This window comes from Haemaphysalis longicornis, unplaced genomic scaffold, assembly GCF_048455015.1.
Source record: "Haemaphysalis longicornis isolate Haplotype H1 unplaced genomic scaffold, Haemaphysalis longicornis Haplotype H1 scaffold_2, whole genome shotgun sequence".
Taxonomy (NCBI): Eukaryota; Metazoa; Arthropoda; class Arachnida; order Ixodida; family Ixodidae; genus Haemaphysalis; species Haemaphysalis longicornis.
Window position 1 is genome coordinate 238,135,044 of NW_027526295.1, and position 16,271 is coordinate 238,151,314.

At 48.9% G+C, this 16,271-nt stretch overlaps 1 protein-coding gene across 4 annotated transcripts in view; it reads right to left on the reverse strand.

Annotated features, from left to right (window-relative positions):
- Nucleotides 1–1,398: 1,398 nt before the first annotated feature.
- Gel (Gelsolin) overlaps nt 1,399–16,271 on the reverse strand; it is a 151,677-nt gene continuing 136,804 nt past the window's right edge. Inside the window, exons 12-20 of one of the 4 annotated variants that reach the window (XR_013322576.1) lie at nt 13,911–13,997; nt 11,030–11,215; nt 9,983–10,066; nt 9,813–9,874; nt 8,993–9,176; nt 7,431–7,541; nt 6,331–6,456; nt 4,953–5,016; nt 1,399–2,525 (exon numbers count right to left, since the gene is read on the reverse strand). Coding sequence is in view for 2 of the 4 variants with exons in the window: in XM_077699863.1 (XP_077555989.1) it covers nt 2,478–2,525; nt 3,962–4,000; nt 6,331–6,456; nt 7,431–7,541; nt 8,993–9,176; nt 9,813–9,874; nt 9,983–10,066; nt 11,030–11,215; nt 13,911–13,997 (927 nt within the window). In the remaining 2 variants the exon portion in view is untranslated. Of the gene's footprint in view, nt 2,526–3,961; nt 4,001–4,948; nt 5,017–6,330; nt 6,457–7,430; nt 7,542–8,992; nt 9,177–9,812; nt 9,875–9,982; nt 10,067–11,029; nt 11,216–13,910; nt 13,998–16,271 lie in introns of all 4 variants that reach the window. The other 3 variants (XR_013322577.1, XM_077699863.1, XM_077699864.1) reach the window with 3 other exon arrangements.

Below are 16,271 nucleotides of genomic sequence, written 5' to 3' on the forward strand. Positions count from 1 at the left end.
TTCTGCATGACTTCCACTGGAACGTTCCATGCGGTGCTTCAACAGTGCAGTCACTTCAAGGCGGGAGCGTGCAACGATGGGCGGTTTCAAGTTGTATTTGAATACAAGCGCTTTTTTCTTGTTTCTAAATGTTTGCTCTTTTCTACGGTGAAAAACTGAAACCAGTGACCTGATAAACGATTTTATTGCTAGCTGTTTAGTATATATCCTCTTTGCTGAACATTTAAACATTTGGTAAGGCCTCTATCTCGGCCTATTCAAAGAAAGCGTGACACTGTACCGCAGTGGCTTCGTAATAAAGGCTAATTTGCGTGTTTCGGAATAGCGACCCGCCGCGGTGGCTCAGTGGCTAAAGCGTTGTGCTGCTGAGCACGAGGTTGCGGGTTCGATTCCCGGCCGTGGCGGCTGCTTCTCTGATGGAGGCGAAAAGCAAAAACGCCCGTGTGTACGAGATTTCGGCGCACGTTAAAGATCCCCAGGTGGTCAAAATTAATCCAGAGCCCTCCACTACGGCGCGCCTCATCGCCTGCGTGGCGTCGGCGCGTTAAACCAACAATCGATCAATCAATGTTTCGGAATAGCAAACACACAGGCTTAATTCCCCCTCCCTTTGATAAAGCAAGGCCACAGCCCTGTGCAAGGTGAAAGCTAAAGCTTGAGATCTGCGCTTGCGTCGTGCGAGCCTTCTCTCTCTGTCCCCCCCCCCCCCCCCCCGCCCCCTCCTTATCTCTTTCTTTGTGCCTCAAACGCTAGGACCAGCAAAAAAGCAGCCGTCAGATATTACGAACAATTCATTGTTTTATTTCACAATAAAAAAGGGAGGGTACAAGGCACATAAAAACGCATTCGCGCTGTCAACATAATTTACGTCAGCACACTATAGAATGCACTAGCTTTTCAACCACATTCATTTTGAAAGTAATGCACGTTATGTTGCGACACTAACGAAGTGCACTTCACGAATCCAGCGTACAGCTTTAACAAGGCTTATGCGCGTGAAACATGGCGACACATTTGGCAACAGCGGTGATTTATTTGTTCGGCAATATCAAGTATAAATTGGGCCGACCATCGGTCACGTCTCTCCTCGTGTTAAAAAGCGAAGCGAGCACGCCAAATACATTATCACACGCGCAACTTAAATAAAATATCTTACATTAATTAGCGAGGCACGGTGCTCCAAAAAGATCATATCATTCAATCTCATTACAAAAATAAAAAGAAAAGTTCAAATCCTTTCGAAGAATTAGAACCCAACTTTACTCGCTGCCTTTTTGTGCGCATTCGTGTGAATTGCGAGGGAGGGTTCGAATGCCGTAAGCAACTTTTCGCCAAAACAATGCGTGAAGGCTGATTTTTTTTTCGAGTTTGTTCGTAGGTGTATGGTTTCTTTTCTTCCCTTTTTCTAATTCATTCACTCACACGCTCTTAAAACGAGGCTAACGCCTTGTGCGGCCAAGCGCGGAGCTCTAGATGCCGCAAGGCTTAGTCACCCTGAGCAAAAGGATAAGTCAGCAGTAAGAACGGTCTCGTTTCGCGTGAGCAGCAGTGCAGCGAAGGTAGTCATGCGACTCCTGGAACAGAAGAAAGTCATGCTCGTTCTTCCACTATTCCCGCTTGGCAGTTGCCCGTAAAAGCAATGTTGTGCGCGTAACCGTCGCCGCGCGCTTCCGCTCGTCAATGCACCGTCGTCATCATCATCACCTCGCCATTGTGACGCTCGATTCGCGCGCGTTTCGTTAAGTGAGCCCTTCATGGCGTGTAAGGTAGCGTAGGTGCCTCCGATGCTCTTTGACTGCGTGCGACGCGCGAGGGACCAGCCCTGACGACAAACAATATGCTCCTGCCACGTGGGAAGCTGAAACGGTTTCAGTCAAGCGAATGCTGTAATGGGGTTAGGTTACACAAGCTCATTAAAGTTAACAGAGCAACATGGACTTACATGTTTTTTATGGGTTCCGTCGGTTCACCACGCAGGCGGTGCGAACAGTTGAATACCATAACTTGGCGCCAATGGCAATTGAAAATCATGCCTCGAACGACCTACGTTTGTTAGCTAGTTAGGAAAAACTGCAGCTGCATAGCTGGTGTTCCGTATTCCTTGCAAGATAAGCAGAAAAGGCGCAAATTGACAGGTAACGTGCCTCAGCATTGTCAGGACCTGTATGTAGGTATTTAGTATATAGATAGCGTTGTTTCAGTCAAATACTTTGACGAAACGTTTTCAGCATACGGTGGGAAACCACTCCTAGGTCACTCAAAGAACGATGTTCAGCTTTCCATTAAATAAAAAAAAAGGGGGGGGGGAGGCAAAGCTGGGCGCGAGAGGAAGTAACCCCACGTAGTAGTTGGGTACATGGCGGGTGGCACTGCACACACACACACACTGTCGTTTGTTGCGTTGCAAAAGGGGCGCGGGGGAGATAGCTGGTGGCGGCGATCCGGCGAAGCTTGTGGCTGCTTGACCCGGTGAGAGCTCACAGTCGGGTGAATTGGCTCTTGAGGTCCTCGTACGTGAGAACATTCTGGAAGAGGCCACAAAAGCACCGAGTCATGGTCAGTGAGGGAAAATGCGACTCCTTAGTAGTGCAGGTTGCCGTTTCTTCAGCATGCGCTAACTATGAGCAAGCGAACCATCTCTGTGAGCGGGCGTATGACGACATCGCGAACGTAGTGTGGACGACTGCTTGAACGAGAACATCGGCAGACGCATTATGCGACTATATTGAATCCGTGTACGCACGCCGTCGCAATGCGGGTCATTTTAAGGCGTAGAGTTTAGGGCCCAGTGTCGCAGAAAAGCCGGCGTCGTTGGCGGCGTTGACTGTGAGCGAAAAAGCCCGTAGCGCTACCTTGCGGCGCCCACCTGAAACACCTGGGATGGTAAGGCGCTGCCGCAACTGATGACGTGCTAGCAGAAGCGGAAAGTTTCACCGCTCGAAAGTTTTCGTGTGATCCCAACAGGGCCCGATAACGTTATCGCGTTCACGTTTAAAGGCAAACATTTGAGCGCCTTTCAAAATTTTTTTTCCTTGTTTTTTTTTTTTTTTTTTTTTTTTCCGAACTCGCCGGTTAGAGATGGTTCATCTGCTCCGGTTGTGCGACGAACAAGCATTTCTGAGGCAAAGTCAAACGGTGTAAAAAATGTGCGCGCAGTGAGCAGATTTATGCGGCATGCAGGTGCTTATAGCGAAACTGAAACTCCTTTTCGAATCATCCGTCCCCCCTTCCCGCACACATCCTCGCTGATTGATTGATTGTAGGGCTTAACGCGCCGACACAACGCAGGCGATGAGGCGCGCCGTAGTGGAGGGCTCCGGATCAATTTTGACCACCAACGTGCGCCGAAATCTCGAACACACGGGCGTTTTTGCTTTTCGCCTCCATCAGAAAAGCGGCCGCTGCGGCCGGGAATCGAACCCGCGACCCCGTGCTCAGCAGCGCAGTGCCTTAGCCACGGAGCCACCGCGGCGGGTCGCACTCGCCCTCGAAACAGCTTTAACTAATCGCACGGTACTGCCGTGCATGGCTAGATGAAAATACACAGTGCCATCATGCCGTCCATCCCAGAAACCCATCTCAAACATACGATGACAGTTAACAAAACAGTGAAAGCGAAGTTTCATGCTCAATTCCCGGTGCGATCTATATCGTGAACATGAGCTGTCTGTCCCAAAAAACCTCCAGGTATAGGCAACGTGGGATCTTTGAGGTCTACGGATGTGATAATAAGGTCAGCAAGGTCGACTAGGTGAGTCATTAAATGCAAAAGGAGGATCTGGTGCTTTGGATTGCACGGAACCGCAGTTCAGTTTAGTGCGTTTTAACGCATCCTTATGGTCAAAAGCACGCGGTAGTTTTCCCGCCTAGTAATTTTCGGTGGACGCGGGTATCATGCAGTGTCGTTCATGCGACAGGAACCCGGTGCATAAACCCCATAAACAACGCATGGAGTATATACTTCCTCCGTTCTCGTTTCCACTGGTTGCGTTTGGTGACCCTGGAGAGAAATCCAAGGGGCGGTATTACGCAATCAAAGACCCGCCGTGAAAGTACTGTTCCTTTCAGGTAGATTAGTGAGCTGTTTGAAAACTTTCGCAAAGCTTTTCCCAGCAACTTACCGGAGGCTACGAAACAATATTAGGGCACGCACAATACCGAAAGAGGTTACGGTAGTTTGTTTAAAAACTTTGTTCCTGGACTACGAAGGTATATGCAAAAAATAAATGAGGCATAGCGGTAAAACGTGCACATTGCAAAAACACTAAAGGCGAAGTTCCAAAGCAAGGCTGGCTGAAGCGAAGTTGTTTGTCTTTGTAAGCATGCGTGAGCCTGGCGAAAACAGCACTAAAACTTGCACGGTGAGTGACATCGCAGTTAACAAAATCACCTACTTAGCAAGGGTTTCGTGTTATATTTCATTAAAAAACTTCACTGCTGAAGAAAAAACAAAAAAAAATCGAGCGATTAATGATTGGTTAGCAAGTCATTTCTATGTAACTCAAAACTGAGACAGAGATAACGTCAGCCAGATGCCGTTGCTAAAGAAGGTCACAGTGGTTTTCAATAATCCCATGGTACATGGGGTAGACTTCGGTCTACAGTGGTTGAAACCAAAACAGACATGTTGAACTTCGGTTATTAAAATTAAAGCAACTTAAACCTCCCTATAATGATATTTGACATTTTTTCGTTCGATTCTCACAGACAACTTTTTGCATTTTTTACATTGAATACTGCGCAAGGTTATTGCGTTGCTTAAAACAAACGATTTATTTTATTCAGACTAGAAATGATGTTGGTCAGTTTTAATGGACAAACAGTACGGGTTAGAGATTGTTCGTGATTTGTCTCGGCGCTCGGCTCTGAGCGGCGTCAGCAGCGTGGAGAGTTAGCGTCAAAGCCAAAGCGAACCGGACGGTGCCGGAGTGGTTAGAACCCAACGTACGTACGGGCCTTGCCAAAATAGACTTTTTCGAACTGGCGCAGCAAACGGGAGCCGTTTTATCGGCTCTTCTGCGCGGCCGCCGCCAGAGGGTGACAGGAGAAGGGATGCAAGGGGGAAGGCATGGGGAGAAAAGGTAGTTAACCACAGGGACTCGTCAAGAAGGCGACAATCGCTACATGCACTCTGGCGGTCATTTTTAGGGGGCTCTAATGCTGCACTGCTTTAACTTTACAAGTCAGGCATCCTTGCTGTATTTAGATACTCCATCTAGGTGCTAGGTACTCCTGGGTGGTTTTCGTGTGGTAGTTACTGTGATGCTAGATATTTTAGCTGTACTTAGGCCCTCCAACTAGCTGCTAGGTACTTCTGGGTGCTTTTTCTCTTCTAGGTACAGCGATGCTAGGTATTGTAGCTGTATTAGGTACTCCAGCTAGGCGCTAGGTACTCCTGGGTGCTTTTGGTGTGGTAGTTGCTGTGATGCTAGGTATCCAAGCTGTACTTAGGTACTCCTGCTAGGTCCTAGGTACTTCTGGGTGCTTTTTCTTTTGTAGGTACTGTGATGCTATGTATTTTAGCTGCACTTAGGTACTCCAGCTAAGTGCTAGGTACTCCTGTGTTCCTTTGCGTGGTAGGTACTGTGATAATACGTATCGTAGCTGTACTAGGTACTCCTGAGTACTTTCCGTGTGGTGGGTACTTTTTTCGTGTGGTAAAAAACTCAACCACGAGGTGATTATCTACTACATACGGATGCTGTTAGTCAAATTAACATGCAGGCCAAAGAAATGAATGCGTTTGTTTCAGCGCACAAATAGTTCAGTTTGTAGTAGGATTCTAACTTATTACGCGCACAATATCACACACTCAAAAGATCGGAAGTTATGATCATCCTTGGGGGCAACGATTCTTTCCTGCCGCCGTTTTCACAGCTAAACATTCTGACAAGCTAGAGACGTTGCTCTCAAAGTTTGATAGTGTCAAGATGACAACACTGAATGCACCCAATACCAAACCCTCGTGTATATAAATTGAATGCGCTGACTTAAGATTCATTCATTGATTTAAAACGATGACGCAATGATATATTTTCCAAGAAAAGTTGGCGGTATAACTCTAATGCAGAGACACATGGTTCTTGTCCTCTTTCTTCGCCTGGCTCCTACTTAGGTAACTTTTTGTATAGCACGCCGTAGCCTAAATCTCTAAAGGAGACGAGAATTACGGTTTAAAGGCATAAGCCAGCTCAAACTACCCAGCTCCGGGTTTAGTGAATTTAATGTTACAGCCAAACGGTATTAAGAGTCAAACTGAAACTGAAGCAGTTGGCTGAATCGGGATGAAACAACTTTATGGCACCGCCGATGCAAAAGCGCGCGGCCTACCTGCCACAGATTGGGATCCCAGTGGTCGAAGAGCGCCGTAAAGGCCTCCGGCTCTTGCGCTTGGTTCACGGTAATAATAGAAGTGCTGTTTAAGTCTCGCTCCGTCGGGTCCGTCTTCACGTACTCCTGCAAGAGGGATGGAAACATCGACGGGAGTCAGCTACGGACAATGTCTCACAATAGGCACGTTGCACCGGACAGAGGCCGCTGTGAGCGCAGCACTTTTCCTACTAAAGTTGTCGGTAGCGCACGCTAGGGCCTCGGTAAAGCAGTGGCGATTCCTCGACCCGTTATCACCCACTGCCTACAGAATGCCGTGCCAACGATCTATGGAGTTGACCCTGAGACACGGTGTAAAGAAATACGGCCGTGATGAATACGCCGGTTCCTCCCTGCCATTTGTATTATCTGCGATCTGACTGGCGGGCTATAATATCAACGGCTAACGTATTTTCGTCTGCGCCACTTCAACTGTTCGTTTTTATCGGCATTATCGTGACTTTACCTTAGATGCCTTCTTTGTGTGGGCGCGCGTGCGTGACTCGTGATAATCCCCGCTGTTGGTGTCTGGGACAGAGCGCCGACACTTACGTAGTATGAATGCTACGAACCGAGCGCGTGGTATGCGTGGTATCTTTCCTACAAGAAATGACCCCCCGAACCACTAGGAAATAAAAAAACGGCGCTGCTACTTCCGAGGCAAACATCATCGCAACGTGCCTATACTACAGTTTGGCGAACAGCCCCGGTGTAACGCTTTAAGCTCGTCGTTCTACATCGTTCGAATTCCCCCGCGAATTCGCAGCTGCGACACCGCTCGTGAGGCAAAATGGTCTACTTTCCCATTTTCGTCACTGCGAAAAATTGCAAGTGCCAAGCGGCATTCACAGAAGAAGCTCGACTGTTCCAAACATTTGGCAATTTGGCCCAACCACGAGAATAGATAATTTTGCCGCACGAGCGACCGCGCAGCTGCGAATCCGCAGGGGAAGTTCCGACCATGTAGAACAGGCGTTACTTGCGGTTAAAACGTGTTCGCAAAAGGCAGCGTATGCGCAAACGCCTGTACAGAATGAAAAAGAAGGTTCGTTCGTGTATACCATTGCCACTTCGAGAGACTTGGTCTTCTCCTCGTCAGTGGAGCCTTTGCCGATCCAGACGTAGATCTCGTCCCCACTGTCCAGCATCATCACGTCGTTCACGTCCAGATCCTGCGAAAATTGCATGGCAAGATCGGAATGACCGCACTGGAAACGTCGCCCCTTAACGGCATGCCTTCGCTGAACTTGGAGTTCCAGATTTCAGTTTCAGCAGTCTGATTATTTCAAAACTAACTCTCGGTTTTGCGCGGTATTATACAAAAACATTTCTGACGTCATTAAAATGACCACGAAGCCCTACGGAACCGAAGGTCTGCCTGCGAGGAAACCAAACCATAGAAAGCGGCTTAAGGCCCACGGCCTTAAGATCGTCAAAATGGACTTGTAGATTCTTGGCTTAAGCCATTTGCCTTCCTCAGCCGGCATCTGCAACGTCGAGCGCAGAAAGTTGGCTTCCTGTGGGAGGCTCACTCAAAAGATGAAAAAGTCCGGGGCTGCCTAAGCACTCCTTATTTGTTGTGAACGCGAAAGCACAAGTTTCCAGTTGAATGGCTGAGACGCCTTGCTTCCTGATAGCGTTGTCGAAGGGCCTTGTAACCTTGCCGTTTGATGCACTTTGCTTTGCAATCTGCCTAAACGCTTTCGAATGGCTTAGATCTGCCTCCTACACGTTGCGCCGCTGCTCGTTCCTGCTGCCGTGTGATGGGATAGTTGACGACGATAGTGAACTTATCTGCTTGTCTATTTGTTCGTTTGGCTGCCTTTTTCCAGTCTCTGCACCTGTGGCGTACTGGAGTGGACGGCCACCACTCGCTACTGCCGAGTTTAGGCTCTCGGTGTGGAACTCCCTGCGCAATGGAACGCTTCCAAGAAAGCCACCTCTCGCTGCTGTATAGATTAAGCTCTTGCTACATACCGCTTGGTGATATGGAACGCATCTTGATATGAAACGCTTTCAAGGGGGCCGTTTCTGTTACGGAGACCGGACGCCGGCTTTTTTGCTCAATAGAAAGTTTTAGCATAGCGGCTAGCGGAGGCTCAGGCTACGGCAGCGGGTTACCGGGACCCGACTGCGCATGCGTGCGGGGGAAGGGCGAGGAGCTCGCCTTTCAGCGGAACTAAGGAGCGGGCATGGCGAGGGCCAGCCCGTGGAACTAATCAACCCTACCAGCACGAATCCGCAAGTGCCCAGTCGAGTCCCGGTACCCGCCGCCGTAGCGTTAGCGGACGCTACCCGCTATGCTAAAACTCTCTAATGTGTCATTTACATCGTTCACGTTAAAAGGATGATTGAATCATAAATTACGGGCAAACAATGACCTCAATGAAAGGGTGAACAAACGAATCAATGAACTGGTGAGTGGACGAGACAAATGGGCAAGTGGATGGATGAGTGAGTGAGTGGACGAGACAAATGGGCAAGTGGATGGATGAGTGAGTGAGTGAGTGAGTGAGTGAGTGAGTGAGTGAGTGAGTGAGTGAGTGAGTGAGTGAGTGAGTGAGTGAGTGAGTGAGTGAGTGAGTGAGTGAGTGAGTGAGTGAGTGAGTGAGTGAGCACAGACCTCCTGAGTGAAGTTGCAGATCTCGATGACGCGCAGCCTCCCGGTCGCGGTGGAGCACTTGAAGAGCCTCGGTTCAAGCAGCGGGTTGTGCACCTCCTGGTGGCCCTTCTTGTACTCGCCCTTGCCGCCGATCGACTGCCAGAACTCAGCCGGTTCAGAGCCTTCCTTCAGCTGCACCGCCTTCCTGCGCTCGGCACGCAGCAAACGTGTCAGGAGCCATCGCTGCACCGCAATACCCGACGCGGACTCAAACGCGGTTGTTATTCCAAGAGGCAACGCAGATGCACTGCCTGTGCAATGTCTACTTTGTTGATAATGCGATTTCTTGTTAAATCATTCCTTGCTCCACTATTCGAAACTACCAACTAATGGTCATAATTGGCACGGATTGATATTTTTTAACTTTTAGCTCCCACTGTTGGGCAACAAATGCCGATCTTTAAAAGAAATAATTTATTTTACACGACTTGCTACGCTTTTCGTCCTTCTTTTTCTTTTCTTGCAGCATCAAAGCGGTCACTTGTTATTGCGTGCATGGTGACAACTTCGACGCCCACAGCATAAAAAAAGCACTGAATAAGAAATTTAGCATGTTCACCTACAATGAATCCGTTCACCCGTAAAATGATTGTAGTTCCCTTAGAAAAAGCTTTCCCCATTAAACTGTGACCACAGAGGTTCCCGACTTTGGTTTCGTAAAAATGCTTGCTGCATTAAAAATCCACCATTTTAACCAGATAATGGACCTAGGTTTTAAATGTCTCCGTTTTAAACTTCGTAGTCACAAAAAAAGTAGGCAAACGCGGAATTTTGCGCTTACCTGTCGGGCGACACTAACTTCGCGACGTTTTCGCCCATGGCGATCTCCGACGGGTCAGCAAACTGCGCGCAGGGAAGCACAAAAAATACATAAAAATGTCCAATACTGACTATAATGACAATTATGAGATATGCTGGGTGTTGGGAGAGAAAGAACGACGTGGCACCCACCTCGCCGATCCATAAGTAGGTCGACTTGGGTGTCTCTAGCACGAACACATCCTCGGAATTCAATGAAGCTGCCACCTCGTCGACCTGCCAAGACAGAAGCACTCTGAAAAAAAGTTCCGCGCACAACACTGCATGCCGCACATCGTGTGGCGAGGCAGGGAAGAATTTGCCCTTGCGTCCAGTTCGGAGCAGAACAATCTAAGCGCTTACGCTGGGAATGCGAGAAAAACGACTTTTCTTCGAGCGAATACGAAAGGAATAGCAATTTTCGTCGAGTAATTTGAATGTGAATGCTAGTTTTTATTTGATTGGTTGTGGTGTTTAACGCGACGAGGCTACACATGTGATGGGACGCGCCGTAGTGGAGGGCGCCGGAATAATTTTGACCATCTGGTTAACGTGCGCCGAAATCTCAAACACACGGGTGTTTTCGCTTTTCTCCTCCATCAGAAAAGCGCCCGCCGCGGCCGGGATTCGAACCCGCATCCTTGGGCTCAGCAGCACACAAAAAAAGTAAATATTATTTGCAAAAATTGCAACACGGTGTGTTTTCTATCCCAAGCTTTTCATCGCGACATGCGCTGCACTTTGTTTATCCACCGAACTCAAAAGCCTGCAACGAGAGCACTATCGTGAACAAATAAGAAAGTGCGCAGGTGTAGTGAACGCGCCTCTACCATTTGTCAACACCATTATGAAAAGCATCTCAGCTTCATTACTCGAAAGTGAGGTGCTAGCGAAGACAATATCGAATGATGCAATATTCGGTGGAATATCAGCAAGAGAAGAAGCACTCGTGTGTACACCTATTATGTCACTATCAACATTCATTACGGGCAACCACCCATCGCTTGGGACATGCAACGGTATCGTCTTTCTTCAGCATGGCGAAGGCATGTCGCGTCCATCTGGGCGCAGGACACTCTTTATGTTATTACCGAAAGACAGACGCTGATGTTTAAAACGGCGAGACCGAATTCCTTAGATGCTCTAGCACTTCTTCAGGCCCTTATTGAGATGGGAGTGCACGCGAGAGGTGGATCTTGCCTGCACAGCGCGGACGTCGACGTCGGAGGTGCCCTTGACGTGGAACATACGCGTTCCGTCCACGTCGTAGGTGTCGTGGTCGCGCAGGTTGCGGAAGCCGCTGGCGTGGCCCCCGCTGAAGATGATCATGCGACCCTTGAACATGCGCAGGAAGTGCTCCGGCTCGTGGCCCTGCACCACGCGAACCTGCACGCATGCACGAAACGGATACCATCATCATCGTCGTCCTCATCATCATTATCATCAAGCGCACTTGGTTTGGTTCACTCTTTCCCGCGTACACCCGAAATAGGTAACAACTGAACGCTCATCCAGGCTAACATATCCAGCGAATTTAAGACCGCGCTCTTCCGCTGCTCATTTTACATTCGTGCGAACGAGGTTTCCGGCTTGCTTGCACGTTGGCTCCTTCACAAAACGCAATTACGATGAAGTCACCTTGCACCCTAGTGGCTCGGGTTGAATTCCCACCCAGACGTACACGGATAGAATTTTCTTTTCAACACATTTATGTGCTTTGTCTACCCGCAGCTCCCTTATAAACGTGACGTCAACGTGAAGTCAATCCTGAGCGTGACCATCGCTCGCTCACGCCGCCACCGACGCCCGATTTTTGCGTTATAGGGCATGTAATGCATCTCCATTAGACAACACTAGGACACCTAACACAAGAGTTGTGAATGCAAAAGAATTAATGCCCAATTGAACACCGGTGTGCGTTCCTTCAAGTTTTAGTGCGGGGCATCTGCGGAGTACTGGCGTAGTGAGGAGTCCTTTCGCTATTGCCGAGGTTCCAGCAACCAGCTGTGTAGATGCTCCCTACTCCATAGCGGTACGATATCTATTGATGCGCAGCCCGGCCCCGGAGGCGCGCTGTCGTCGCGGCCAAAGGGTGGGTTTAGGAGCCGTTTGGCTGCTGCAGACACTGGAAGCCGACGCTAGACGCCGGCTTTATCGTCCAATAGGTAATGTTAAGCTTTTGTGTTTTAAAAACAGTATGATTGTAATAAACTCGCGCGGGCTTTATTGAGCATAAACCATTTAATTAAAATCCTGCAAGCTAATCCGAGCTGTCTTTGGGCACGAAACGCTATGCATCTCTAAGATTGAAATGTGAGTAGGTTTTATGTCTTACAAATTGGGACAGGTTTTATTGTTTTTAGATTTCCCGCAAAAAAAGACGGATGCAGTGTGTGACGTAAGCGTATGACTAGCATATTTGCTTTTTTTTTTGTCTTTATAGTTCATGTCCCAGCGTTTGTGCTCTCTCTCTCATAAAAAAACGGTTCTTATGAATGGAGCGGGGCAGGGCATTAACACTTCAGACAATCTGCCTCATTTGCCGCTGCACACGACTAACGAGGCATTCACTGCTAGTGCATACGCCCCCATTCAAGCAGCGCTTTCGAACAGACGCGCTTCTAATGAGTTCGCTCTACCTTGAAGCCGTGGAAAGGCAAAATTATGTACTGTATAGCTTGTATTCGTGATGCTAACAGCGCAAGAAAAGGCCCACTGGGAGAGAAAGGGACAACAAACGAGCGCTGACTTCCGACTACCTTTGCTGTGGAATGTGCATTAATGCCGAGTATTATCTACAGCGCTTCTCTTCGTCTTAGGTTTCTCTTCATTCTACCAACAATATTTAGTTAGACTATTATGGCGATCAAATGTGTTAACCTCACCAATCAGGCAGGCACAAGGTGCAGGCACAAGGTGTTGAGGATTTGAATTTTTCACGATTCTTTTGTTTCGCTATTTTTTTAAATTTTAGCATGGAAATTTTCTTTAGTTTTCTTTTTTTTTTTTTTTGCACTCCCCGAAGAAACGTCGCATTAACTACGAGACGACCCTCCGCAGATACGACAGAACAGTGACGTTTCCCTCATACCTTGAAAAATGGATCCTGGGCGAAGCACATCGCTAGCATTACCCTGCCTTCCCCAACCAATACACAGGCCGAGGAAGCGGCCATTGCGCTGCCATATCCCAAACTACTGCGGATACCATCAAAACGGACTCGCGCAGGCATGTAGGAACTTTCTTTGAGGACGAATTTCAAAGACTGCTCTGGACATCCTGCTCCAGCAGCCATCCGAAAGAAACGTCAAAACTTTTTGAACGCCAGCTCATTTAGTCCTACAGGACAACACCACAACCAACAAAATCGCCCCATCCCGCTGGGCAACCCGAAGTCCCTGGGTACAGAGTGAGCATCCACTGCCCAATTAGCAAGAAATCAGACAGTATTGTTATCCCGGAAGGAGGACCTAAATCCCGGGCACTAATCGCTAACCAGAAGCCAAGAGCACTGTCTCCGGCTCCTCCAAACTTTCCTCACCCGAGTCCATTCCACTCGCTATATCCTACACGCAGTTCTACCCGCTGCGTAAATCCGGCGATGCTCTGGGCACCCTGTACCACATGGTATGGGAGTGGTCGGCAAGGCCCAAGACTTCTACAATCCCCATTAGCAGAAGGAGAAGATGCTGTGCAGCTCTGGTCTTGGCTCCCGCCTTCGGCAGCTGGAAAGGGCATTGCAGCAGGTGTCTCCGATAAATTCTTGAACTAAAGACCCAACCCTCCATTTTAATGCTCGTAGTCAAGTTTATGACTGTAATCGTGATAGCGATGCTACTATCCACGTTGGAACGGAAAAATGGTCGCTTATAGCAGCAGGAATTGATCATGTCGTGTGATAAAAGCATTGGTGCACACGATTCTTGGGCGGTAGTGGAAGATCCTACGGCGAGTTTACGGCGAGAGGATTGGGAGCCAGCCTCCGAACGTTCCCCCAGTTCGAATGTTCCCACGGCCTTCTCCCCGCGGCCATTCCACCCCCAAGGAGGAGAAAGGGAGGGAAAGGCTCCTCCGTACTTGCCTGGACGGCTTTCCCGCACAGGTCGTTGTCCATCTTCACAGCCCATATGGCGGAAGCAGCCTTCTCGTCTTGGCTGCTCTCGTTTCCCTGCACGCACGAAGACCGCAGCGACAATTTGTTACACGAGTCAAGTTAGTTCTGGACCATGTCACACGTGCATCACTGCTATAGTGGGACACGTTTCCGACCGCGCAACCGCCTGTAAGCGAGAATGCTGCATGCGAACTACTAGTAGATTGTAAATTAGCAGCGAAGGGCACCCGATGCATGTCAGGCAAGCTGCTGTACCGAGTCACACCCCGTCAACCCTATTTTGCACCCTACTGCCAGAGAAAGGGCAGACAATCATATCTCGGCCCCCACCAGTACGAACAGGCTGTAGCACTACGACTGCTGCAGACTAATTCATTTCTAAACCCAGTCCTGTATCGTCAGATGTATCCCGACCTATTCGACCAAAATGTAGATATTGTTCAAGGTGGGCTATATATACCCTCTTACAAATACTGTACGTGGAAGATCCCGCACATCGCTACAGACCCAGAGGAACACAGTACACATTTACTAAACATACACAACGGCGTGCAGAGGGAGGCCGCGCTGACAAGCTGCACCGCTGAAGATAAACAGTTCCTAATCCGAACAGCAAGGGAGGCCGCTGACTCCCATGGGGTCGGCCGCGCCCTTGCCAGAAAGAAGATATAAGATCGTCTTTTCATTTGAGCCACACCCACCCTGTCTCTCTCGGTACGCTATATAAAATCTTTTCAGTTGAATGAATCTGAAGGCACATGACACGACTCCTCATAACGGCTTCAACGCGACGTTGCGACGGGAAACGAAAGGTCACTAGGCCGGAAGCATATATCCGATACGTTCTTGTTTCGCCTCGTTACAGTGGACGAGAAGGTTTCCTGTAACCTGGCTACGTTTAACGCAATGACCCCCGGCAGTGGTATCATGAGGTTACAACGTTTCGTTAAAAGCGCTCGCAAAGCGACGCAAACACGAAACGATTGCGACAATTTCGTACTAATGCGGGTTGTCGTGCACACAGAGCCCTCCACTCTTATGCGCACATAAATAAGCAATAGAGCGTGCATATTCGAAGGAGCTGAAGATATGCAGTAAGATGCATTTTGTTCTGAACTACCATTTCCTAGGCCATAAATAATGAAGGTCACTGAAAACGCCGCTTACTTAGCAATTTTAAAAAATGAGCACGGCTTGTATACTAGTGGTGCAAGGCCGGAGAAACAGCAGAGTTGGCGGCCCCTCTCCCTTCGTCGGAGACCCGGCTGTTGCAGCTCAAATGGATTTCCGAACTTGACGCTGAAAGTCCTCCATGACTGGCAGGCCGCGATAGTTTTGTCCGCAGCTTTTCACATCTCTCCCAAAGTGGATCGCGTTAGCGCGCGCTATAACAGGCGGCTACCGGCTTCGCGCACTGGGTGTCTGTAGCGCAAGCAGTTCTGTGTTCCCCACTCAAGGCGCAAACGCACGTGAACTGGCGAGAAGAAGAGCGCGCGAGAGACTACGCCAAGAACGCTGGGCAGAGTATTCTTGAAGGTCAAGCTTGACGACGCCAGGCGCTTCTCATGAGGCGCACGTGAGCGTGCGCTCGGTATTTTTTCTTGGTATTTCTATTGCGAGCTCCTCGCGTGGCGCCAGCCCACGCGCAAGCCTGGACGACGCCGGGAGCTCCTTACGACAAGCACCCTCGCGTGCGCTCGGTATTTTTACTTGATATTTTTTGCGAAGGACAACGGACCATGTTCAAGCTAAACCGCTCTGCTGTTAAGAAATTCCACGTCAGTCCGCTTCCGAGTGTATGTGGGTCCGCCATCACTCGAATGGTCCGTGTAGCAATCAGTCGTACTTTGAAGGTTTAGGAGAGATAAATCAAAGCCTCTTTCTTAATGGCTAAAACGCCAATATCTCTTCCCATGCAACTTGAGTCTTCAAAGGCCAAAATCCAAATTTCTTCGACTGTGTCGGAATGGCATAATTGGATAGACGTCGGCTTCATAACGCGAGAGATCCAGGTTCGATTCTAACCACGGGAAGCGCTTTTTCTTGAAGCGCCTAATGTGACTTCGCTTATTATCTTTATCGTTTTGTGAAATCCGCTGGGCAAAGTTGGATTTCCTGCAATGCGTTTTACTGAAACGCACGCCGCTATCACTGAGGCACAAAAATCTTCCCTTTAATATGACCTAATAAGCTACGGTCATCATATACCTTATCCCTCACCCCATTGAGAACAACGCATAACCCAAAAATTCCCCCGCATTTCCCCGAGGGGGAGAATGTGAAAGTGCGAATGCACGGTTGTCGGCCCGCTTGCGGCGCTTGCGCTCG